This window comes from Ochotona curzoniae, unplaced genomic scaffold (genome assembly GCF_017591425.1).
Source record: "Ochotona curzoniae isolate NIBS_2020 unplaced genomic scaffold, NIBS_Ocur_1.0 contig_2404, whole genome shotgun sequence".
In the NCBI taxonomy this organism is placed as follows: Eukaryota; Metazoa; Chordata; class Mammalia; order Lagomorpha; family Ochotonidae; genus Ochotona; species Ochotona curzoniae.
Genome location: NW_024465451.1, coordinates 7,388,203 through 7,408,177, shown reverse-complemented (window position 1 = coordinate 7,408,177; position 19,975 = coordinate 7,388,203). Strand labels below are relative to the sequence as shown.

At 49.5% G+C, this 19,975-nt stretch overlaps 1 protein-coding gene across 1 annotated transcript; it reads left to right on the top strand.

Annotated features, from left to right (window-relative positions):
* Positions 1-288: 288 nt before the first annotated feature.
* On the top strand, positions 289-10,292 carry SNIP1 (Smad nuclear interacting protein 1). The gene is made up of 4 exons (XM_040974232.1): positions 289-537; positions 1,530-1,632; positions 8,312-8,907; positions 9,775-10,292. Exons 1-4 carry the CDS (start codon positions 329-331, stop codon positions 10,040-10,042), a joined length of 1,176 nt encoding a protein of 391 aa, XP_040830166.1. The 5' UTR covers positions 289-328; the 3' UTR covers positions 10,043-10,292.
* The last annotated feature ends 9,683 nt before the right edge of the window (positions 10,293-19,975 follow it).

The following is a 19,975-nucleotide window of genomic DNA, read 5'->3' as shown; positions in this document are numbered from 1 at the left end:
CAGGGACTCGGGCCGTCCACCGCTTTCCCAGGTCACAAGGAGGGAAAGTGGAGCAGCCGGGATTCGAACCTGCAGGCTGAGGACTGGCTTGTCGAGCCGCGGCGTCGGCCATCGATCTTTCGCATTCTTAGCTCGAAACTCCCGCTCCCGGAGCCGAGTCCCTGTTGCCCTGCCCACAGGGGGCAGACGTCACGTGATTCGCACTCCCGCCGCGGGGCTTGCTGGGAGAGCGCGTCCCCGGGAAGCGGAAGTCCCTAGGTCAATCTCGTCATTTCCTTCAGCGAGAGCCTCTTAACGGATCGGTGTTCTTGTGCTCCCAGAGCCCAGCATGAAGGAGGTGAAGAGCGAGCGGGAGCGCAAGAGCCGCCGGCGGCGCCGGGAGGCGGACGAGGCGCCGGCCATGGCCACGGTGGTGGTGAAGCAGGAGCGGCTCAGCCCCGAGGCCGAGCCGCCGCCCGCCCCGCACCGGCCGGACCCGGCTGCTGCCCCGTCCCCGCCGGCCGGGCGCCGCGGAAGCAGAGCCCGGGGAGGCAGCCGGTAGGTGGGACGCCGTCGGAGGGGCTGGGGGCCGGGCTCGCCGCGGGAAGCTTGCTTGGGGTGGGGGGCGAGGCGCCCCGGTGCTGATCACCCGCGCCCTGGCCGGGGGTGCTTGCTGGGGAAGGGGTGCTCCCCGGTGCTGGTCACCTGCGCTCCAGCCGGGGGTGTTTGCTGGGGAGGGTGTGCGCCCCGATGCTGGTCACCTGTGCTCCTGCCCGACGTACTTGGCTCTGGTTTTGGTCACCCCTGCTCTTGCTGGGCGTGGAGCTGCTGGTGCCCAGCTGGCAGGGCCTCGTCCCCCACCCCCAGCCTCTCGCCCAGCGCATGGTGAACCTGGGAGGATTCTACCCCATCTGTCCTCGAGTGACTGCCGTGTTGTGTTTCCAGTTCTCTGACCCCACGTGAGGATCAGAGCCATTGCCATCTAGACTTTCCTCTGAAGTGCAAGACCCCTTGCATGGCAGTTTACCATAGCGTACTTCACTAAACACTGGGGGCCTGCAAAAGACCCCGCCCCCCCCCAAAAAAAAAAACTATCAGGGAACACAGGATAGAGTTCAGCATGATTGTGGGAGAAACTGGGGGAGCGGAACAGGAGCTTGTGGCTGGAGTGTAGTGATGGAGGCGGAAGAGGGGCTGTGCGCAGGGCTACCGGTCAGGGGGAGTGACAGGACCTTCTGATGGATTGATTGTGATAGGGTGAGGGATGCTGGATAGTGGAGGTGAGCCCTGCCTGGTGGTGGCCAGCGTGGAGGGGGAGGTTTCCGAAGGCTGGGAGTCCCAATCTGTGTTCCCTAAGGGAAGAGGTTCCCAGGCCGTCACCAGTGTGGGAGACCAGGACAGCAAAGTGAAGTCCTGGCTCCCCACTGAGCTCAGCAGAGACGGGCACCAGGGTGGTGTTTGTGTCGGTGGGTGAGCTGACACTGGAAGCAGATTCATAGAATTTGCAAGAGAAAACTGAGGTGCAATCCTTTGTGTGCCTGCTCTGCAAGGTCCCCGGCCAAGAAGAAAAACAAGTCTTCTGCCCGAAGAAGCAAATCTCCCCGAAGCAAGAGGAGTCGGAGTCCTCACCACTCAGCGGTCAAGGTGAAGCAGGTCAGTGGGGATGGGGTCTTGGGGTGGGGTCTTCCTCCAGAGGCTCTTCCTGCCACTGCCAGGGAGACAGCACTGAGACTGTGTATCTTTCTTTAATTGTCTGCTGGTTTTCTGAGACATTTTAACCCAAGCCCCGGTAGTTACCCTCTGCTCTTTTTAATCTTGAAGTTGCAGCCTCAGGACTCTTGGAAAAGGAAAGATTTTCCTCCTGCTGTTTGACACTCCAAGTGGCTGCAACAGCCAGAGCTGAGCCAGTCTGAAGCCAAGGAGCCAGCAGCTTCTTCTGGGTCTCCCAAACGGGTACAGGCTCCCAAGGTTTTGAACCATCTTCCACCCCTTTCCAGGCCACAAGCAGGGAACTGGAAGGAAAGTGGAGGAACTAGGACATGAGCCAACACCCATGTGGGATGCTGACGCTTGAAGGTGGAGGATTAGCTGCGATGGATCAGCTCGGCCGGGAGCAATCAGTTCGAGGGGAACAGGACCCCGGGAACGGTGGGCAAGGATTCAGCGAGTGACAGACAGATGCGACAACTCAAGGCAGTTTGTCTGAGTGCATTTTGCAAAAGCAAGGCATCAACTTATGTAGAATAGATTATTGCAAAGGGACATTTTCTTTGTTTATTCATGTGGTTACATTGCTACAAACAATTATTCCAGGGAGGTAAGCGGGGCTGTTGAGGGAAGATTGTTCTCTAAGCCTGGTGACAGACTGCAGCTGCTATTTCTTGTGGACACGGTTTGGCACCAGCTGCAGTTTTAATCATTAAGCGGTTAGCTCTCATTGTGCCTTGTGCCTTACATTGGTTTTAATATTAACCGGTCTATTCTCTTAGTTTTTTCCTGTGTAGTTTTTTAAGCCATAGATCTCTACTATAATCTTCTATGGAATCCTCAAAAAAAATAGTCCCAAGTAAATTTATTAAAGCTAATGACCTGATAGCTTTTATCCCATACTGCTTGCAATCCTTGTCCAGTCTCCTGTCAGAGAACTATAAAGGAATATTGAGCGTTTGCCGGGCTTAAATAACATTATTCCAGCCATAAAGATAAGAGCAAAGAGTACAGCGAGGGACGCCAAGACCACTAGAGATGCAGCCAGATCCAGGCGCCATTCTTTCCTGAAGCTTCCGCCTCGTCTGCTGATATTCTCACGCAGACTCCGCTCCAGGTGACACGACAGTTAACCGGGATAGCTATCCTGCTGGCCACTCTAAGCTTCTTTATTCTGGAATAAGTACTAGTTTAGATACATCTGTCAGAAATGAGACAGGTGTCCTCTACCCCGTGTCTGCCAGTGGAAGCGTGGCGTAGAAGTGTAGTAGCAGTGTCTCAATCAGAAAATATGACCATCTAGATAAAAGAAAAAGGAAAAACATTTTCACTGCGGTAAGGATTCACGTGTTGTCATTTTACACCCACATCCACTTTCCCACCTTCGTCCTAGCGACCTCTAATCTGTTTGTCAGTTGTGTCATTTCAAAATGCAGCCATATAGCTGTGGGAACTGGCTTTTTTTCCAGAGTGGAATTCTTTGGCGTTCCTGTTGTCGTATTGATCCGTTGTTTCCTTTTTGGTGCTGAGTGGTGTCTGTGGTTTGAATGTAGCCATTCATCCGTTGAGGAACATCTGTTTCCAGTTTGGGGCTCTTACACCTCAGACTGCTGGGTAAACATTGGTGGAAGGCCTATGTGTGAAGATGGGATTTACTGAGAGTATGGCTGCCAGATCGGGTAGTAGATGCATGCTTAATTTTTTAAAAGAAATTGTCAAGCTATTTTCCACAGTGGTTTTGTTAGTTTGCTAGGACTGCTACAAGAAAATATAGATGACTCAGATGTTAGGAACTTATTTTCTCATTGTTCCAAAGCCTAGAATTTAAAGGTGAAGGCATCAGTAGGTGTGGTTCACTTGGCAGAACAAACAAAAATCTTCCCTCGAGCTTGCAGGTGGTTCCCTTCTCACCACGCCCTCTCCTACTCTGCATAGACAGCCCTGGTTTGCTCTTAGGAGACCAGCACAGTCATTCTGACTCAAGCCAATGACCTCTTAATCTCATCTCGAAGTGATTTCATTTCAGGTCACTGCAGTTCGGGAGTTTGATTACATTCATTTTAGTGAGCACAGTTTAGTCCACAGCTGTGGTGGTACTTTTTTTCAAAAGCATTTATTCATTTATTTGAAAGAATTGAAAAGAGAGTAAAAGGAAAAGAGAGATCATCCATCTCTTGGTTCACTCTCCTAATGGTCAGAATGGGCCCTTGGGCCAGGACAAAGCCAGGAGTGTGCTACAGGTCTCCCGCATAGGTGCAAGGGCCCAGGCACTTGGGCCATCCCCTGCTGCTTTCCCAGGCGCAAGAGCAGGAAGGGAAGTGGAATAAGCGGGAATCCAATTCGTGCCCATATGGGCTGCCACAGTGTTGGCCCAGAAGCGCCATTGTAGCATTCCACCTCCACCGGCTGTGTGTGAGGGATTCAGTTGTCGGTATCTATTATTATTATTGGGAAGTCAGAAAGAGGAGAGACAGAAAGATCTTGGATCCACTGATTCACTCCCCAGGCATCCACCGAAGGCCAAGCTGAGCTGATCCGGAGCCAGGAGCCAGGAGCCTGGAGCCTCTTCTGGGTCTCCCACGTGGGTGCAGGAACCTGAGGCTTTGGTCTGTCTTTGACTGCTTTCCCAGGCCACAAGCAGGGAACTGGATGGGAAGTGGAGCAGCTGGAAAATGAACCTGTGCATATGGGATACAGCTCCCTGCTTGTGGTCTGAGAAAGCTCTGGAGGACGACCCAAAACCTTGGGACCCTGCACCCTGCAAGAAGTTCCTTGCTCCTTGCTTTGGATCAGCACAGCCCTGGCCATTGTGGCCACTTAGGGAATGAATTAGTGGATGTAAAATCTTCACTGTCTCTCCTTCTCTTTGTATATCTGACTTTCCAATAAAAATAAAATAATGCTTAAAAAAAAAATGCCCAATAGGGAATGCTGTTGTGGCATAGCACATTAAGCTACTGCCTCCCATGCCAGCATCTCAGATGAGTGCTGCTTCGAATCCTGGCTGCTCTGCTTTCAGTCCAGCTACCTGCTAATGTTGTGGGAAAGCAGCAGAGGATGGCCTAGGCATGTGAGCTGCTGCAGCCCAGGTAGGAGACCTGGTGCTTCAGAGTGCAGCTTCTTCTGAGTTTCCCGTGTGGGTGCAGCAGCCCAAGTATGCTCTGCTGTTTTGTCCATGCCATTGGCACACAGGTCTCAGACTAGCGCCCCTCTGGGATGGCAGAATTGAAGGTGTTGGCTCATCCCATAATGCTATAATGCCGGCCTTTTTCTTTGGTCTTTTATGCATTTTTGCAATGTCTGAAAAGACAGTTTTCTCTGCTGTTTATCCAGTTTAGGGTTTATTTGGTTTCTTGACTCTAAAAATAGATCCTTTCATTAGAAGTTTTGGTAGCCTGTCACCCAGTATGGGCACCAGTACAGATCCAGCTGTTTCACTCCCAGTGCAGCAGCCTAGATGACCTGGAAAAAGCAATGGAACATGATCCTAGTGTGTGGGGTGCTGCACCCATGGGAGAGACCTGGAGAAGCTCCTGGCTTCATCCTGGCCCGGCCCTGGCTGTTACATCCATTTGGGGAGTGAACCAGTGAGTGTAACATCCATCAGTCCATCTCTACTGGTTTACCCCGCCTCCCCCTCCCCCAGCTCTGACTTCCAATTAATGTTTAGAGGAAGAAAGAAAATTCTCTTTGGTTATTTCTGCAAATATATGACCTTTTTTTTTTTTTAAAGATTTTTATTTATTTTTATTGGGAAGGCAGATAGAAAGGAAGAGAAGCACAGAGGAAGATTTTCTGTCCGATAATTCATGCCCCAAGCGGCCACAATGGCTGGAGCTGAGCCAACCCAAAGCCAGGAGCCTGGAACCTCTTCTAGGTCTCCCGTGTGGGTGCAGGGTCCTAAGGCTTTGGGCCACCCTCGACTGCTTTCCCAGGCCACAGGCAGGGAACTGGATGGGAAGCAGGGCTGTGGGGATTAGAACTGGCACCCATAATAGGATCTTGAGCATTCAAGGTGAGGACTTTAGCCGCTAGGCTACTGCTCTGGGCCCCTATCTGTCTTGTTTAACATTTTGTTGAGGGAAATTTCACACGTCTAATATCTTTGTCACTCAAAGATATTAGAGTATTAGATATTTTGAGTGTTACTGTTTCATGTCTGTTCTTTTCCATGTCCCTCTTCTCCCTCAGATTATTTTGAAGCAAGTTCCGGATATAATGTTTCATCTATAAATATTTTAGCCTTTAGCTTCAGAAGATAAGAATTCCTTGACAGCCTAATGACTGGAGCAGGTGTTCTGGCACAGCCGGTGAAGCCACTGACGGGCACACCTGTGCCGGTGTGAGGCCAGGCTGCTCTGCTTCCTGCCGAGCTCTCTGCTCTTGTACCTGGGAGGCAGCAGGTGTGCTCAGGCACCCACATAGGAGTCCCAGAAGAGGCTCCTGGCTTGCTCTTTTTGTCATACAAAACTGAAGCCCAGTTCCATCAAACTATTCTCCCTAACCCCTGGCCACCACCAGCGTACTTTCTATCTCTCTAGATTGGCCTACTCTGGTCAGCCTCCCTCACCTTTGGTGAGATAGGTCAGTACTTGTCACTTTGTGTCTGACTTAACTACATGTCCTTGAAATTCCTCATTTTGTGACATCTGTCAACTTCCCTTTTTTAGGGCTGAATTCTTTGGGTCTTAAATTTTGCTGTGAACATGTGTGCATGAGTATCTTTTTAAGATCCTACTTTTTTTCTTTAAGAAAAAAAATATATATGGGTATAGATTTAGATATAGATACCGTTCGAAAGACACAGTTCTGGAGAGGGACAGGGACAGATCTTGCAGGCACTGACTCACTCCCCAGATGGTCAAACAGCTGCAGCTCGTTCCAGGTCTCCCACATGGGTCCAGGTTCCCAGGACTTGAGCCATCCAAACTCAGAGCTGGGTCAGAAGTGGAGCAGCTGGGGCAGGAACTGGCACCAGATGGAGTCCCGGTGTGTGCCTAGGCCTGACTTGGATTTTGTTAGGATATATACTTAGAATTTAGAAGTAAAATTGCTAGAACATACAGTGAAACTATTTCCCACAGTGGCTACCATTTCACATTCCTTCCAGTAGTAAACAAGGATTCCATTTTCTCTCCAATTAAATAATATCAGCCACCTAGTTCACATTTCTATGATTGGCTTATGATCTTTGAATAAATTTATCTCTGAAGCTCAGAATCAACCTTACCGTTCTAGATCTTGGTTCCCTGTAGGGTCCTGTTTCTGATTGCTCTTTTTCTCTCTCTTTTTTTTTTTTGTTGTTGTTGTTTTAAGATTTATTTATTTATTTTAAAATTTTATTTATTTATTGGAAAGTCAGATACACAGACAGGAGGAGAGACAGAGAAGAAGATCTTCTGTATGATGATGGTTCACTCCCCAAGCAGTTGCAGCAGCTGGAGCTGAGCCGATCCCAAGCCGGGATCCAGGAACTTCTTCCGGGCATCCCACACAGGTGCAGGGTCCTAAGGCTTTGGGCTGTCCTCGACTGCTTTCCCAGGCCACAAGCAGGGAGCTGGATAAAAGTGGAGCTGCTGGGATTAGAACCTGCACCTATATGGGATCCCGGCGCGTTCAAAGTGAGGACTTTAGCCACTAGGCCATGCCGCCGGGCCCAAGATTTATTTATTTTTATTGGAAAGTCAGATATACAGAGAGGAGGAGAGAGTGAGAAAGATCTTCTGTCCAATGATTCACTCCCCAAGTGAGCGCAACAGCCGATGCTATGCCGATCTGAAGCCAGGATCCAGGAACTTCTTCCAGGTCTCCCACACGGGTACAGAGTCCCAAGGCCTTCTCACTGCCAGGTTAGAGTGCTCATTGACGTCTGGCCCGTTTCTCTGTCTGGTTGCTGGTCGTGCTGCTGTGCCCTCACACTGCCAGGTTAGAGTGCGGTGTGTTGTGGTTTCTCCCGGGCTGATTTTCAGGGCTGGCTCTTTCAGGAAATTGTGATATGTTTTTGCATCTTTTAAGTTCCCCAATCCCCAGTAACGTGGCAGTTGGGAGTCTGGGCGTGATTTCTCCTCTTGCATCCCCCTCTCCCCAAGATTCAGGAAGAAGAAAATGTGAACAAGGGTCTCACCCACTTTCCCCTGATCCTCAACCCCTCCCTGATCAACTCTGTAAACATCATCAATGATAAAATTAAATTTTAAAAAAGGAAGAAGAAAGTCTTGAGCAGTGTCTGTCGATCCATTTTTCCAGGTTCTTTGATTTTGTGTCATCTTTCTTAAGCCTAGATATTGAGTAATTTGGATTACTGTTGAAATAGGGTCTTTTAAGATTATTGTGTTTGCATTTTGGTGTAAACGAGACAGCTAGCTGTTTTCTTTGACATGACTGTTGAGCCTTCTCTGTTCAGTCTTCTGCATTCTCTCCCTGCTGATTGACTGTTGCTACCTCTGTCGCACTGGGGCCACAGTTGAGAAGCAGCAGCATCTTTATAACGGCTGTGATTGACCTGGTTTATGTCGGGAGTTTTGCTCCGAATGCCGGAGTCCTAACCAGGAAGGCCTTCTGAGCGAGCGTAGGCTGCTCCCAGATGCGGGCCGCCTTTGATTCACTGAGTCTCTTTGGGTCTTAGGAACGTGAGGAGCACCCTCGGAGAGGACGGAACGAACGGCAGCATCGTGCGCCCTCAGAGCAGGAGCACCGGAGAGCTCGGGACAGCGACCGGGACAGGCACCGGGGCCATTCCCGTCAGCGGAGGAGCTCTCCCGAGCGGCCTGCGAGCGCACAGGCTCAAGGACGGGACCGAGACCTTCAGAGCCTGCAGGCTCAGGACGACGAGCGGGAGTTTTACAATGCCCGACGCCGTGAGCATCGCCAGCAGCACCAAGTCAGTGGCGGCGGTCATGAGTCGCAGGAGGTGGTGCCTCGACCTGCTGGCAAGAAAGAAAAAGTGGCACCTGTGAAGGAGAAGCCAAGCTTTGAACTCTCCGGAGCCCTTCTCGAGGACACCAACACCTTCCGGGGGGTGGTTATTAAGTACAGTGAGCCGCCGGAAGCACGGATCCCCAAAAAGCGGTGGCGCCTCTACCCCTTTAAAAACGACGAAGTCCTTCCGGTCATGTACATTCACCGACAGAGCGCCTACCTCCTGGGGCGGCACCGCCGCATCGCAGACATCCCCATCGACCACCCTTCGTGTTCCAAGCAGCATGCCGTCTTTCAGTACCGGTAGGTACCCGGCTGGAGATGCCAGCAGAGGCGGAGTGTCTGGGCTAACTCACATTAGTGAAGTTTTCCTTCATCTCTCTGGAGGAGTCCCATACCCTTGGATCTAACACTGGGCTTAAGGGGCATTGTGAATCTGCCTGTCCTGTGGATAATCACTTAGATTTGTGCAAGAACGTTGAACAGTTGTCAGAAGACCAGACTTATTAGAGTCTGCACCCGTGACATGGTAACTGCTTGCCCTGTGACGATCCACTCCGTAAGCCTCAGTCTCCACTGCCCCGTGTGCTGTCCAGAGGGCTGACCCTAACTGACAGTGCCAGGCGTCAGTGTTCGCTAACTCTGGTTCTGGACAGTGTGCGTGTTGGATCTGTCGCCATCTGCACCCTGCAGCAGTCTGTGTGGGAGCCGAGTGCCAGTGTCCGCTCAGCTGGCTGAAAAGGCCAGCGCTCGGCAGGGTGTGATAGATGGCGGCCATAGCGCAGCTCCACTTAAGAGCCAGCTCCCTCGCCTCCCAAGGTCCAGATCCAGGCAGGAGCCAAATACCTTCAAGTGTCATATACGCAGTTTTTTGCAGAATACATGGAAAATGTATATTATAAGAAAAAACCATGTGTGGATTCCAAAAGTTTTTTTGCCCTAAGAAACGCTCACAACACTTTTTTAAGCTGTTTTTGTACAAACTTGTCGAAGAGCCTGTGTATTTAAGCTGCTCCCTGTATCCCTGCTCAGAGCCCTGCTTTTCCTGACCTAAATTGAGTTCAGGCCAGGTGATTGGTGCCAGCGGGGCAGAGTGGGCCGAGGGCTCCATGGAGACTGGAGGAGGTAAGGCGAGCTTGTACTCACAGACTTCTCTTCTTTCTCTGCCAGGCTTGTGGAGTACACCCGCGCAGATGGCACCGTCGGCCGCAGGGTGAGGCCCTACATCATTGACCTTGGCTCAGGCAATGGAACCTTCTTGAACAACAAGCGCATTGAGCCACAGAGATATTATGAACTGAAGGAAAAGGATGTACTGAAGTTTGGGTTCAGTAGCAGAGAGTACGTTTTGCTCCACGAGTCATCGGATACCTCGGAACTAGACCGGAAGGAAGACGAGGATGACGAAGAGGAGGAAGGCGGGGTTTCAGACAGCTAGCAAACTGAGAAGCAGTCCACGCTGACGAGGCTCCTTCTCCTCGGAGGGCGTCAGGATGGACTCCAGGAGCGCCGCGGTGCTCTCCTCAATGCCTCTTGTTGCCTTAAGTCTTTCTTCCTGGCCAGCTTGTTGCAGTTAAAGGACACGGACTTGGGTTCGGCTAAACTCCTCTCTGTGGCGCCCCAGCCACATGCCTGTGGGCATTTGTTTCCAGAACAGTCTTCACCAATTAAAACCCACCGTGTTCTGGCAGACGCGTGGTGGCGTGAGTTGGCACTGCTTCGGAAACGAAGCCCTTGGCCTCCAAGGGGACTCTCGGTGTGTTCTCTCTGTACAGGTACTTTATTTATATAGTAGTTAGGCTTTGTGGGACAGGATTTTTGCTGTTCCTTTTGAGCAGTGGATCTTAGTAAGCTCTGGTTCTCAGCAGAACAACCTCCCATGTGTCCCAAAGCTTGGACCTGGTTGAGCTCTTGAGTCATTAACCTTTATTTGCACTTCGTTTTGGGGGGCTGGGAGTTTACCACATGACCTCGTTCTTGACTGTCAAACAGGTGCCTCGTGGCACCCTCTTAGTGTAGGACTGTGTGGGAAGATCGTGGGTGTGATTGAACAGCACGAGAAGCTGAAATGGGTCGTGACGCAGTTACGAGGAGAGAATTCCTGATTTCCCCCATGCAGAATGTACATAACAATGTTTTATCATCATTTGCATTCTTTACTTTCGTGTTTTTAATTCACATGTTACCTCTTTTTCTTTGAGGTGGCAGGGTCTTTGCTTTATTCCACACAGGATCAACATGTGTGTATGTGTGAAGGAGGGTCCGTGGCCTCCATACTTCCATACGTGTTAAAGCAGTTGTTCAAGGAGGTTGCATGGACCTTCCCAGGACTGGAAAGCAAGAGGAGTGCCCACTTTTCTTAATTTCCTACCAGAGAAAAGTGTGTGAGTAGAAAAGTAATTCACTGCTTGCACACAGTGTTTGTGTGTGTGTATATAGATGAATTGTGTGCTAAAGAGCTGCCTACTGATTTTCCTATGACAAGATTTTGTGATATAAATGTGCTACTATGTGATAGGCAAAGGCCTCCCTGCATTTGAAAAGCGGGTATTCATTTATATGTATTTTTGGGATAAAAAAAAATAAAATTTGTAAATATAGCCCCATTTCAAAGGATAATTCTCTCCTAGTGTAGCTGTGTGTTCATCAGTGCTTGTAGGGATAAGGAGGTGGTCGGGTCGCGTGGCAGACACCAGACAGCAGTGAGGGTGGGACCGACAGCTGTGCTGGGATCCGGGTCTCTCCTTCCGCTGCAGGGAGTGGGGTGGTGGTAAGGTGTTTCTCCTGCCTGGAGTGGGGCTCTGCCCACGTGCACAGTGGCCTTCACACCAGTGAAGGACCTGTCCACTCTGCTTGAGCAGGGGACGTGCCCGGCAGGAGAGAGGATGCAGCCCTGGTCCGTGCCGCTCCCGACTGTTCCTCCTGGGCTGAAACTTCTGAGGCTTCAAACTAGAACATGGTCTTCTCCATCGTCCTCACTTTGGTTTCCAGAGCTAAAGGTTGGCTTGTTTGGGAGTTGGGGTTGAGTGGAAGCAGATGGCTAGCCAGTGTCCAGAAGAAATTGAAAGATTCTCTTTGGAGAGCAAACATCTCTTTAGGCCAACCAGATGGAAGATGAGAGACACTACAGCCCAGCACTTGCACACACATTCCACATCAACCATCGCCACTGCTAGTTCCCTCATTTTGCTATGCACCCCACCTCCCATACTGCATGCGTGCATAACTTAAAAAGTAGATTCTGCTCTTGGTCCAGAAGGAGGCTTTTTTCTGGGGTGAGGCCCTCATGACCTCTCCAGGTCATTGCTGTTGTTTGAGCTGCTGCTGCTTCCTGGGTGCCTGCTCTAGGCTGTGCACAGCCCCCAGTCGGCACAGTGACATGTGACCACGTTGCCCACGTTTCTTCAGGATGAAATCCCAGGGTGTTGGGTACCCTGGCCTAAGGGGGGGGGTCACTGGGTCACTTCCTGGATTAGGCACTCTATACCAAACATCTGGGAGACTTCCAGTTTCCTTGATTTCAAAAAAGCCAGTTAAGATCCTCAAGATCCTCAGACTTGAAGCTGGCACAACTGTAAAATTTCTTCTCTTTTTTTTTTTTTTTTAAAGATTTATTTTTATTTTTTTATTGGAAAGGCGGATATACAGAGAGGAGAGACAGAGAGGAAGATCTTCCGTCCAATGATTCACTCCCCAAGTGAGCGCAACGGCCGATGCTATGCTGATCCGAAGCCAGGAGCCTCTTCCGGGTCTCCCACGCGGGTGCAGGGTCCCAAGGCTTTGGGCCGTCCTCGACTGCTTTCCTGGGCCACAGGCAGGGAGCTGGAAGGGAAGCGGGGCTGCCGGGATTAGAACCGGCGCCCATATGGGATCCCGGGCGTGCAAGGCGAGGACCTTTAACCACTTGCGCCACCACGCCGGGCCCTGTAAACTTTCTTAAAAGACATTCGGTTTTGATGCTGAAGCCCATCTTGGCTACGTCTGTGTCTCCAGGCCAGCTGATCGACCTGCGGATCGGCACTGTGACTGCAGCAGTGCCCAGCCCTCAGGCCCCAAGGCCCTGCAGCAGCCCCTGCACTGCAGATCTGGGGCTGAACCTGAGGGTTCCGCCCTCAAACCTATTAGACTTTGTCATAGTCCAGTCTAACATTGACAAAAGACACCTCACTAAATGAGGCTGATCATGTAACTTTGAAATACTGCTGACACATTGCAACAGAACTAATTGACATAGTAGAAGATAAAAATTTTTTGTATTGAATATGCCAGTATTTTTTTAAGATTCATTTACCCTTATTTGAAACACAGATTTAGGACCCGGTGTGGTGACTCAGTGGCTAAAGTCCTTGCTTTGCACATGCCAGGATCCTATATGGGTACCAATGCATGTCCTGGCTGCTCCACTTTCCATCCGGCTCCCTGCTTGTGGCCTGGGAAAGCTGCAGAGGATGGCCAAAGCCATTGCAGCCACGTGGGAGCAAACCAGTGGGTGGGGGATCTTTCTATCCTCTCGGTAAATGTCTTTCCAATTTAAACAAGAGGACATTTGATTGCTTTTAGAAAGTTTATTTATTTGAAGGGCAGAGCTACGGGGGGAGCGGAAAGAGAGCTTCATCTACTAGTTCACTTCCCAGATGGCCGAAATGGCTGGAGCTGGGCTGGTCAGAGGTCAGGAGCTTCTTCCAGGTCTCCGTTGTCTGCACAGCAGCCCAAGCACTTGAATCATTTTCTGCTGCTTTCCTGGTCTATTAGAAGGGAACAGAATCAGAAGTCGAGCAGCTAGGATCAGAACTGGTACCCTTATGGGATGCTGACACCACAGATGGAAGATTGGCTTACTACACCACTGCACTGGCCCCAAAACATTTAATTTTTAAAAGCTTATCATCAGGGCCCGGCGTGATGGTGCAGTGGTTAAAGGTCCTCGCCTTGCACGCCCGGGATCCCATATGGGCGCCGGTTCTATCCCGGCAGCCCGCTTCCCTTCCAGCTCCCTGCCTGTGGCCTGGGAAAGCAGTCAAGGACAGCCCAAAGCCTTGGGACCCTGCACCCGCGTGGGAGACCCGGAAGAGGCTCCTGGCTTCGGATCAGCATAGCATCGGCCGTTGCGCTCACTTGGGGAGTGAATCATTGGACGGAAGATCTTCCTCTCTGTCTCTCCTCTCTGCATATCCGCCTTTCAATAAATAAATAAATCTTAAAAAAAAAAAGCTTATTATCAGGTCCGATGCAGTAGCCTAGTGGCTTAAGTCATCGCCAGGATCCCATATGGGCACCAGTTCTAGTCCGGGCAGCCCTGCTTCCCATTCAGCTTCCTGCTTGTGGCCTGGGAACGCAGTTAAGGATGGCCCAAAGCCTTGGGACCCTATAGCCACGCAGAAGACCCGGAAGAACCTCCTGGCTCCTGGCTTCGGATGTGCTCAGCTCTGGCTGCTGTGTCTGCTTGGGGAATGAATCATCAGACAGAAAATTTTCCTGTTTCTCTGTCCCTCTTCCTCTCTGTATATCTGAATTTGCAATAAAAATAAATCTAAAAAAAAGTTCTTTCAAAAAAAAAAAAAACACTTGTCATTTGCAAGTTAAGTTAATACGTATTTTTAAAAATTTATTTTGAAACAGGGTTGTTCCATCTGCTGGTTCTGTCCCCAGTTGGCCACAATGGCTGGGCCTGGGCCAGGCTGAAGTCAGGAGCTAGAAGCTTCATCTGGGCTTCACACAGGGGGTACAGGAACTCAGACACTTGAGTCTGCTGTTGTACTTCCCAGGACCAGAAACAGGATCCCAGCAACTGGAACTGGAATGGGTACCCATGTGGAATGTTGGCATCACAGATGGCAGCTTAAGCTTCTGGGCCGCAGCACCAGCCCCACTGGTGGTTATACTTCTAACATCCTTCCCATTGTGGATTGTGTGTGGATCTGAGGAATAAAACCGTATCATGCTTGTGAATACAATTTTTCTGGGTATGTGAGTTTATGCCTAGTGAAAAGACTACTTGCTTTAAATTTAAAAGGTTTATTTATTTGAAAGGGAGAGAATGAGAAAGATCTTCCATCTTCCAATTCACTGCCCGTATGTCTGCAACAGCCAGGGCTCAGCCAGGAGCTGGGAATCTTGTCCAGGTCCCCCGCAAGAGTGAAAAGGACTCAAATCCTGGAGCCCATCATCCACTGCCCCCAGGGTGCACATCAGCAACAGAGGCGAGGCTCCATCCCTGGCACCGGGAGATGCAGGCCTCCCTAGAGGCGGCTTGATTCACCTCACAGTGCTTGCCTTGGGAAATGAAAGTGAGTAGATAAGTTTACATTTACGGTAAAGTAATGAATGAATCCAGTCAGCGGTTGCATACATTTAAATGCTAGCAGTTGTTTATGACAGCAAGAGGCAGAGCAGTGACTTGGAGAAGGGCTGTACTCGAATAGGCGACATTTGAGGTATGTCTTAGAGAACAGACTGTGAAGCAGTAGACCAGACGGCACAGCGCAAAGAACAGCAGGACCAAGCTACGTGGAAAGGGCCTGAAAGACCTGGGATGAGGAATGACACCAGTCCTAATTCGGGATCTTTGCTCTGGACTTGTCTTCCCTGCATAGTGGAGGGAACTGGTGTATCAACAGGGTGACCTGTTCACAAGGGAGTTGAAGGAGATCGCGGTGGAGCGGGACTTCATGGGTCGTGAGTGTCCCAGGTGAAGCCTCACCAGCTCCAGCCAGAGCTGACTGAACAGCGTGTCAATGAAAACATAGATGTTCTGCAATGGATTGCCAACTAAGGGCTGTGAACTGGGACCCGGTAATAAAACTGGACAGTACTGAGAAGGACTTAGGACACCGCACACCTGCACATGAACTCAGCTCCTCCTCATAGCCCAAAGGAGCAGACTTACCTGTTCTATTTTGCAAATCAAAAACCTGAAACATGGGCCCCACGTGGTGGCCTAGCAGCTTAAGTCTTCACCTTGAACATGCCAGGATCCCATATGGGCTCCAGTTCTAATCCCGGTGGTCCCACTTCCCATCCAGCTCCCTGCTTGTGACCTGGGAAAGCAGTCGAGGATGGCCCAAAGCCTTGGGACCCTGCACCCGTGCGGGAGACCTGGAAGAAGCTCCTGGCCCCTGGCTTTAAATGTTCAGCTCTGGCCATTGTGGCCAGTTGGGGAGTCTCTTTCTTTAAATCTGCCTTTCCAGTGAAAATAAGTAAATCGAAAAAGAAGAAAAAAGGAAGAAAAGTTTCTAGGAAGACAAATAACAATACGCTTCAAAATGCCTGAAGCGATAAACCAATAAAGCCCTGGAGAACTCAAAGTTGAACAGGAAATGCAGACAAGGTAGACCACTGGTTGCTGCTAAAGATGGACTGTTACTTCGATGAGTCTTTTGAAAACAACCTATAGCTTCTATGTAAAAAAAACCACATTTTTCAAACTATACACAAACTGACAATTCAGTGAAAAGTTACCAGCTAGCATGCTGAAGCCTGGAAACCACTTTTGCTTCTGGTGAGCAGACCTTACTCAGCTGGATGGGGCAGAAGTGGAAACTCAAACGCCAAAGGGAACTCAGACAGGCGGTGTTTCCCAGGGAAAGAGCAGGCATGCCAAAAAACCAGCCCTTCCTGAATGAAAGACCAGATAAACATATCAGATCTTCACAGGGAGCTATAGGCTGGAAGCCCCTAAAGAAGTGTCTCCAGACTTCCACTGGGAAAAAATTAAAAAGTTATTTTTAAAAATTTATTTTATTGGAGAGGTATATATCTACAGAGAGACAGATCTTCCATCCAGTGGTTCACTCCCCAAATGGCCATACAGACAGAGCTGAGCTGATCTAAAGCCAGGACCCAAGCTGCTTCTGGGGTCTCAAAGCTTGGTCCATCCTCTGCTGCTTTCCCAGGCCACAGGAAGGGAGCTGGATGGGAAATGGGGAGCAGCCGGGATATGAACCAGCATCCGTGTGGGGTCCCAGCACTTGCAAGGAGAGGATTAGACAACTGAGCTGTCGCACCAGGCCCAGAATATCTTTGTCTTTCCTCTCAGTAAATCAGCCTTTTCAGTAGAAATAAATTAATTTTAAAAACTTATTTATTTATATGAAAGGCAGAGTTAGAAGAAGAGACAGACCATCTGTTCACTCCCCACCTGGCCGCAACTGCTGGAGCTGAGCTGATCCAAAGCCAGGAGCCAGGAGCTCCTTCCAGGCCTCCCGCATGGGTGCAGGGTCCCAAGCACTGAGGTCATTTGCTGCTCTCTCAGGCATGTTATCAGGTTCCGAACCGGAAGCAAAGCAGGCGGGGATGCTGGTGTTGCAGGTGGTGGCTCAATCCACTACGCCCCAGGCTGGCTCTTATTGAGGGGGGGAATAGGAAATTATTGAGCTACCATCCACTGCCCCCAGGGTCTTTACTAACAGGGAGCTGCAAGCAGGAGCAAATCCTGGGTTCAAATCCAGACACTGCTGTGAAATGAAGATGTCCCAACTGGCAGCCTAATCTCTAGGCCAAAGGCCTGCCCCCCCCATCACCTTGAGCAAATGGACCAACTCCTTGAAAAGTACAAACTGCCAATATTTTCCAGTTATGCATAATCCTGTCACTATTAAGTAAATTGAATTTTGAATTAAAAAGCTTCTAAAAGTGTCCAGCATGATCACTCAATTGGCTAAATCCTCTTGCCAGCACTGTTTACATGAACATGTGAGTTGACACAGGAAAAGAATCTGATGAACTTCAATGCCGCTTATGATAAAAACTCTCGGCACACCAGGCATATAGGGGAACTTTTCCATTATGATAGACAGTATTTACAAAAACTTTAAAGCTAACATCACAGTTCATGGTGAAAGATGGAGTACTTTTTACCAAAAAGCCTAAGGCAAGAATATCCATTTTGTTTTGTTTTTAATATTTATTTTTATTTGAAAGGCAGATTTATAGAGAGATCAAGAAATATCTTCCAACTGCTGGTTCATTGCCCAGATGGCTGCCATGGCTGGAGCTGAGTTGATCCAAAGCCAGGAGCCAGGAGCCTCCTCCTGGTCTCCTACATGGGTACAGAGGTTCAAAGTCTTGGGACATCCCCTTTGCTTTCCCAGGCCATAATCGGGGAGCTAGATTGGAAGTGCAGCAGTCAGGACCCAAACTGGTGCCCATATGGGATCCCAGTGCTTGCAAGGTAGAGGATTAGCCTGTTGAGCCAGCCCCAAGATTATGCATATTTATCACTCTTAATTTAATGTACTATCAGAATCCCCTCCCATTCCTCCCCCAGCCATGCCCAGATAGAGGAGAAAAGGGAGGAAAAGGAAATTTAAAAGTATTTGTCCCAACTATCTCTCCCCATGCCTCGACCCTCCCCACCCTGATTAGGTCCTCATGGGCATGCGTCCTTGCCAACTATGTAAATAATATTTTAAAATTAAATATATATGATTTAAAATATATATGTATATATAAATACATACATGTATAATATAGAATTATATATGTATATATTGTATATATTATATGTATGTATGTATATGTATATACAATATATACATATATATGCTATCAGAAGTCCTAGTTTGGCACAATAAGGAAAGTCGGAGCTGGAATTTTGACAGTGGATTAAGCCACCACCTGTGATGCCTGTAATCCTTATAGGCACTGGTTCGAGTCCTGGTTGCTCCACTTCAATCTGGCTCCCTATTAATGTGCCTGAGACAGCAGCGGAGGACACCCCTGTATCCCTGTGGTTGACCTGGAGGAAGCTCCTGGCTGCTGGCTTCTGCCTGGGCCGGCCCCAGCAGCTGCGGCCATTTGAGTAGTGAAGCAGCAGGTGGGAGTTGCCTCTCTGTCTCTGTCCCTCTGCCTTGGAAATAAAATCTTTTTTTTCTGAAGAAAAGGAAATAAAAAGCACCCAGGTCTGATGTGGTAGCATGTCCACAGTCCAGAGTCCCAGCTGCTGCACAGCCAGTCCAGCTCCCTGCTCCTTGGAATGCAGCAGAAGCTGACCCGAACCCTGGGGATCATGAACCTGCATCAGAGACATGGAAGAAGCTCCTGGCTTCAAATTGGCTTATTATGGTCGTTCATTATGAACAAGCAGATGGAAGATTTCTCTGTCTCTCCTCTCTGAAATTCTCTTTCAAATAAATATTTAAAAAAATAAAAATTGTTTATTTGAAAAGCAGAATTACAGGAAAGGAGAGAGAGTCAGGAGCCAAGGGCTTCATCCAGGTCTCCCTTGTAGCTGCCAGGGTTGTTTAGCTGTTTAGCTGGGAGGTGGATTGGAACTGGAGGGGGCAGATTTTGAACTAGAACTCACATGGAGTGCTGGTATCGCAGGTGGTAGCTTAACTCACTGCACCACAATGTAGACCTCATAAGGTGTTTTCTTTTTGGAAAGTCAGATATTCAAAGAGATGGAGAGACAGAAAGATCTTCCATCCTCTGGTTCATTCCTCAAGTGGCCAAAATGGCTAGAACTGAGCTAATCCGAAGCCAGGAGCCAGAAGCTTCTTCTGGGTCTCCAGCACCCACATGGGATCTGGTGGGTGCAAGGTGAGGATTTAGCCACTAGGCTAATCATGCTGGGCCTTCATAAAGTGTTCTTACCTTTGAGATTCAGGAGAGTAAAAATGAGGCAGAGACACACCCGAAGGAAAATGCACATATCTACAAATTACAGAAGCCCACCGCCTTCCAGACAAGACAGGGAGGGGGAAGTGAGAGAGAAAGAAATGAAAAAAATTTCCACCTGTGCTGATGATAGTAAAATTGCTGAGTATGAAAAATGCAGAGTTGAGGCTGGTGAGAGATGCAGAATTGTCAACATCGTCAAGGCATCTGGAGTTAAAGAGCCAAGACACGGTCCTGCCCCTTGCCAAGTCACAGCTGTGTTGTTATCTTCATTTGCACACCAGGGAGTCAGACCCACGAACTTGGCTTTCCTGTATGGGTGCAAGCAACACAGCTCTGGCTCTGGGCTGCACCTTTCGTCACCGCTCAACCTCACTCATGCGACACCCTTGAACGGCTGGTAAAAGGACAGTGACACCGCCTCTGGGTGTGGAAGATCCCCCTGGCACCGCAGTGGATGAAGGATGACACGGAGCCACAATAGGAGCCAGGAGCCCCCAACCGGGAGAGCATGAAAGAATCGGAGGAGCTAGAGCAAGGGGGACCCAGAGGATCTGGCTTTGGGTTCGATCTCAATTCTAGTAGGGGGAGTGAGAAGATCTCCCTCCCCCCAGCCAGATTCCTGACTTGGGCCATTGGGTGGCAGTGAAATGTCATCCTGAGGGCAGGTTGTACAAGACACTGGGGGCTTAATTAATTTATTTTTTTAAAAATTTATTTATTTTTTTAAATTTACTTATCTTTATTGAAAATG